At 58.2% G+C, this 6,000-nt stretch overlaps 1 protein-coding gene across 1 annotated transcript in view; it reads left to right on the top strand.

Moving 5' to 3' along the window:
• ALPK3 (alpha kinase 3) overlaps positions 1-6,000 on the top strand; it is a 36,381-nt gene continuing 30,381 nt past the window's right edge. The window contains exons 1-2 of the mRNA XM_090263702.1: positions 1-145; positions 3,573-3,611. Of these exons, the coding sequence (XP_090119828.1) occupies positions 3-145; positions 3,573-3,611 (182 nt within the window). The 5' untranslated portion in view covers positions 1-2. The remainder of the gene's footprint in view (positions 146-3,572; positions 3,612-6,000) is intronic.

Raw genomic sequence — 6,000 nt, 5'->3', positions numbered from 1 at the left:
GCATGGGCTCGAGGAGGGCCCCCAGCCGGGCCTGGGGCGTCGGCGGGCGGGCCGGGGTCCGCGGCGACCGCGAGGACGAGGGCCCCGTGTGGACCCCCAGCCCCACCAGCCGCAGCTACCTGCTCAGCGTGCGGCCCGAGACCAGGTGAGTCGCGCCCTGGGGGTCGGCGGGCCGTGCGCGAGGCCTTTGGGTGGGGTCCCGGCCTCTGAGGGCCCGAGCCTGGGGACAGGGCCGGGCCGCAGTGGCCTTCACGGCCCCTCGCGGCCCCTCGCGGCCCTCACGTCCCTCACGGAGTCCCACGGCCCCGTCCGCCTCGCGCTCGCCCCTCGAGGCTGCTCACGGGGAGAAAGGGCCGCCATGGGGCGAGGTCTCCGAAGGGCCCGGAGCCCCCTCATCTGTCCCGCCGCGGCCCCTCACCCCATACCGGCGGCTCCGTGGCCCCGGATTCCACAGCGAGCGATAAGGAAGCCGAGCGCCTGAAATTCCTCCGGGCTGCGAGGGAGGGGGGGCGGGCGGACACCGGGTGGGGGCCGGGGCCGCGGCTGCGGGGCTGCGGGGGGGGGGGGGGCGTCCCGGGAACAACCAAACCTCCGCCGGGGAGGCCCTTCCCCGGCCCCAGGACCCGGGCTCGCTGGGGCCTTTGAGGGGCCGCTGAGGCGACGGCTGGGCGGGGGCGCTGGCCGCAGGTTCCCAGCGCGTGGCTCCCACGGGGCCAGCCGCCCTGCCCAGTGTTTGGGGGCGCGGGCTGCCAAGGGAGCGGCTGAACTGACGTGCCCTTTGCTCCTTCCTCTTCCGAGAGTTCCCGAGGCCGCGGGGGCTTTGTTTTAGGCCCCGGGTTTTCCCAAATAGAGAGACACGCAGACGGACGGGAGGGAGAGAGGCAGACAGGCCCCGGGAGGCGCACGGACGCGCGGGGACGCGCGCAGGGCCCTGGCGAGGGACCCTTCCCGGCCGCTCCCCAGCCTGTTGTTCCCAAAGCCACCGGCGAGGCTTGGCTGCCGGGACCGAGGTTGGCGTCCCAGCCCCGGAGCCTGGCTTGTCGCAGCGCAGAAAACAGCCCCTCGGAGACGCTGTCTGGACACCTCTTGTCCTCAGTTCCTAAAACGGCACAAAAATAGGCATCAAGGGCATGGAGGAAAAGTCCCAGGCACTTCCTCGTGAATTGGCTGAGTTCTGTTGACCTTGCAGTCGGAAAAGTTCAAATGTAACCGGAACCTGTTTCTGCATAAAACTCGTCAAATGGTGTCACGTGTCTGGGGCCGGACTGAGGGCTTGTGTTAGTGACTGAGTCAGACTGGACAAGGCCCCCGGCTGCCAGGGCAGGAGGCCCCTTGCTCCCAATGACCGGCTCTGCGAAAAAAGCCGGAATGGAGTTGGGCCCTTTATTCTGTCCCGGCCGCAGCGCAGCTGGTGGCCTCGTAGGGGGGACCTCACACTTGTCTCACGCTTATCACGGCGACTTCTCCAAGCTTGGCCTCCCACGTCTGGCCTTTGTCAGTACCAGTGGGACCCGCAGGAGAGAGAGAGAAGCAGGGCCTTTCTTGGAGACTGTGGCAATGGAGGGAGGGAGGAAAGGGGGGCTTGGAAACCAGGCTGAATGGGGAGGTTCACTCCCCAGCTACCTGGCCGAGCAGGGGTCTTGGCCCAGGGCTAGTGCCTTGCCCACTTGCAGGTGGAAGCTGCGAACCTGTCCCTTTCCTCTCTGAATTAGCTGATTCTCTCCCTCTACTTCCCAGGGAAGAAACCCAGACCCAACAAAGGAGAAATCTCTCGATTCTGAGGAGAAAGGCAAAGGCAAAGGAAGTTCATGGTCAGGAAAGGATGGAGTTGGCCAGTGCTGTGGGACCGTGGGAGGTTCCACCCAGGCTGCCGCGAGAGGACTGTTAAAGCTCTGAGCAAAGGCAGCCGTGTTCTCGCTTTCTTCTTTGCATCTTTTCTGGAGCAGCCGTTCCTTCTGGGGGCGGGCGGGACCCTTCCTGTTTGAAAGATGCACTTCCCTTCCTTCCCTCGCTCCTTTTCCTTCTTTCTGTCTCTTTATCCTTTCCGTGAAGCAGCCATTGAACGCCCACTGTATGCCCAGCACTGTGCTGGGGGCTGTAGGGGCTATGAAAAGAGCAAGATTTGAAGGCTGGGTGGACAGGATCTCGTTGAGCAGAAGGAAGGAGAGAGGGCTCAGAGGCCAGGAACGGATGCGTCGTGCCACTTAGGGACACGCCTGGCTCCGGTTGAACTTGAATGTTGGGAAGCAGGGAACCATGGTTGTAAGGCGAGTGTGAATAGATCGAGGGCCTTGCGTGCCCAGCCAAGGAGTAGAAACTCAGTACAATATATGGTGGGGGGACGGTAACATTTTTTTCAGAGGAGGGGTGTGATGTGAGGGGTGAAGGAGAAGGGGTTGGAGTTGGTCATCAGCTGTGGAGCCATGAGGGTCTAGATCAGAACACGATAGCGGGAATAGACGGAAAGGCAGAAAGAAGGGCCAGGAAGTGTTGATCAGCTGATCCTGGGGGCTGGAGAGAGGGTGGAGTCCAGAATGGCAGGGAGACCTTCAGAGTTCCGGCGAGGGCTGGTGGTATCCACAGAGCCACTGGGGCAGAAGCCACGTTTTGGGGTAGAGGAGGAGTTTGGGCTTTTTGGTTATAGAGAGAGAGGCTGTCAGTGGAGCTTTCTCGTGGTTAGACGTGTAGACCGTGGGTGCCCCTGAGCTAGTCCCAGGGTGGGGACAGTGCAAGGAGTGAGTGTGGAGGGGCTGGCGCCTGACGTCTCCCAAAGGGCTGTGGGAGATGGTGGCCCTAGACCCCACTGAGGTATTTGTGTTAGGAAGGTGGAGTGAAAGGTGGGCTGGGTCTCCACTACGGGGCCGCCCTAGGTGGTCCTCTCACCCCCAGTGGCCTACACAGCCCTGGCCGGTGCCCACTCTCAGCCGCCCGGGGCAGGAGGGGTGATCAGGGCTCTAGGCGTAACGGGCCTTGTGCGGGTCTGACCAAGCTGGGCGCCTCCTGGCTCCTGCTGAATTAACTGCTTCAGTTTCCCCCTCTTCTCCTCTGTCCCAGCTGGTGTGTCTCGTGTGGCCGCTTTAACCGAACTTTAACACATTAATGGGTGTTCTTCAAGTCACCCGTCTCCTTCCCAGCCTCCTAGGGGATTTCCAGGAATGGGGGGCTCCTTCCCCGCAAAGGGCTGAGGGTGGAAGCAGGATCTGCCCCCAGGCTGGTGTGCTGCGGGCTCGGGAACCGTGCCAGGCAGCCCTAAGCCCCCCTCGTGGGGGTGGGGACTGCATTGCCTGGGACACACCTTTCTCAAAGTGCAGCCCCAACGGGCCTCCTTTCTGCCTAACCGTTTCCCTGGACTCCGCTGCATGTAACAAGCTCCCGGTTTCCGATGGTCTGGTGTGCAGGGGTGAGGCCACTTGCTAACCGGAGTAGGCCAGTAAGACAGCTGGTCCCTTTTAATAGCAAGGCCTCTGGGCCCCAGATGATGGCCGGTTAATACTTTGCAGACTGTTGTTGATTTCACCGCCTCCTCTCCTTGCTTTTCTGGCCTAATGGTTCCATTTGCTGTTTTTGCTTAGCTTATCAAGCAGCCGGTTGTCTCACCCCAGCTCTGGAAGGTAAATGCACTTTGCATTACGTTTCTCTGACTGCCTTTGTGTCGGGTGTGGACACGGAGGGGCCTTTGGGGGACTGCTTGTGCACTAACCAGGCTGCATGGGGCGGGGGGAGGCTGGAGGGCGGGTGGCAGAGGGCGTGAGAGGCACTCACAGGAGCATGGGTATCATGGGGGCCACACCTGATGCTTGCATGGACCACTTGAAAGGGGTGCAGGCACCCAGAGATAGGCAGGGGTTCTGAGATGCCTGCGCTCTATCTCTGTGCCCCTGGGAGAGGCATCAGGGGACCGGAAGAGGGGACCCATGGTGTTTGTAACCACATGTCCAGGTGTGATACCTTACTGTCTTATCTTTTAATCAGGGTTACTGCCTTCACTTTTTTTTCTTCAGTCCCCTAAGTTCTGCTCCCACCTCTCACTCTGACTTTCCCTTTCCTTTGGCTCCTCTGCACCCCTGCAGACTGATCTCTGAGGTCAGGGGCCGCCGTGTTCATGGATTCCTGCATTTGCTTGTCCTCTGAATCTGCTGCAGGGCCACGGCAGGGCCTGAGCCGGCCACAGGGGAGTGTGACGGTTAGGGTTAGGGTTATGGCCACGGCAGGTCCTGAGCCGGCCACAGAGGAAGTTCGCCCATCGAAGGACTGTCCCTTTGCATCTTGAGCTGGGGACAGCTCTCTATGCCTGGCTGAACTGACTATTATAATCAAAGTTGGGAGCATTTCCTGTTTGCTCCTCACCTCAGACTGGTCGATTTGGGGAGAGTTGGCTATAGTTTCTTTACACAGAGAACGATTTCTAAGTGGCTAACTGGTCTCAATAGCTAATAACATCTACAGACGGGAGTAGCACCTACCATGCAGGTTTCCTCTGACGGGGAGAACAGCAAGGAACCTTGTTCTGCATGGGAGAGAGGCTGTTACAACTCGTTCAAAGTGGAACATGGTCAGTGCTGAAAGAGATGATCTTGGAAGTTCATTTAAAGCAAGGTAAAAATAACCAAAGCCAAGGGCAAGGTTGGGTTCCTTGGAGCATCATGTAAACCAGCGACTCTGGTGCTTTCTAGAGGACACGTGACGAGGCTGTGATAGCCCTATGAGCTCACGGAGCTGGAAGGACTTGGAGGTGTCGGGGTGGGAACAGACCATTTCCAGATGTGAGGACTTCCTGACTTTCCTGGGGACTGGAAGCAAGCAGCACACTGGCTCTGTCCCATGTCCAAGTGGCTTGGAGGATGGCGACAGGAAGCATGTGGCATTCAGTGGAACATGACAGTGTAGGCAGTTACTGTCCCCTGACATGCACCCCAGGCCCACTCCTCCTAGAGGATTCTCGTCCAGGCCTGGCGTTCAGCAGCTACCATGATTTTCTAATGTAAACGTTCTTTTATGGTACAGCTTAGGACCTAGTGTGGACAGTTTGAGAAGATAAGGGTTCTTTCCCATTCAAAACAGGTAATGAAATAAAATAACTACCTGTTATTGAACATGTAGCCTGAGCACTTACCTCTGCAAATTTTCTTGAAGCTTGATTTCCATGTTTTCTTGCTTACCCAGTAGTTTAAATTATTTTCATAGAATTGCTCAAGCAGCTTAGTCCCTAAGAGCCCAAGATGAGTATTAGATCCGGGCTCGTGTTCACGAGTAAGGTAGGACTCAAACTAAGGAGGGAGGGCATAATCAGGAATGTTTTGCAGTCATTGCAAAATTACAGAAGTTTGATTGCTTTTGGCATGGCGGTTTCCGCTGGAAACTGTGGGTTGGGATTCAGCATTCCCCAACGTGAGAAACTGCTGATGGCGTGAGAGCAGCGAGAAATGTTTTCAGCTGCTGTATGTCCTGAGTGTCAGGGGTTGATAGTCTCGGTCCCGAAGGACCCTCTGTTTCTGAGTGGATTAAAGGGAAAGGAAAAGACGCTTATGGACAGATGAGTTGTCGGTGCGAGGGTTTCCCGGAGCGTCCTGGAAGTCTTAACTGCAGACCTCGCTCAAATATTCAGTTATGGGAGAGGTCAGGATCCCCTTTGCAGGTCGTCCTTGTCCTCCCCGAAGGCCCAGGCATCAGCATTCCTGCACAGAAGCCATGGCTGCACCCCTCTCAGTCCAGAAGTCTTTCTTGCTTCCAGATACTCTTCCTGGGGTGCGGCTTTTCTCCTCAAACTCAAGTCCAGAACGAGACCCACGACGATGCCACATTGAATGTGGACTGTGTAGAGCTGTAGTTCCCATCTGCTTGTCCCACTGACTCTTGCCCTGCTCGTTCCTGGTGGAGCAGCCTTGGAGAGACATGCACAGCCCGTGGGCGACCACCCCCTCCCCCGAGGCACAGAGAAAGGCAGCCTTGAACGACCTGTCTTTCTCCTCACGGTTGCCCCTGCTTCTCTTCACTTCACCC

The sequence above is a fragment of the Furipterus horrens genome, unplaced genomic scaffold (genome assembly GCF_987537825.1).
Source record: "Furipterus horrens unplaced genomic scaffold, mFurHor1.1.pri manual_scaffold_16, whole genome shotgun sequence".
Classification (NCBI taxonomy): Eukaryota; Metazoa; Chordata; class Mammalia; order Chiroptera; family Furipteridae; genus Furipterus; species Furipterus horrens.
This window is presented reverse-complemented; position numbering and strand designations above follow the sequence as displayed.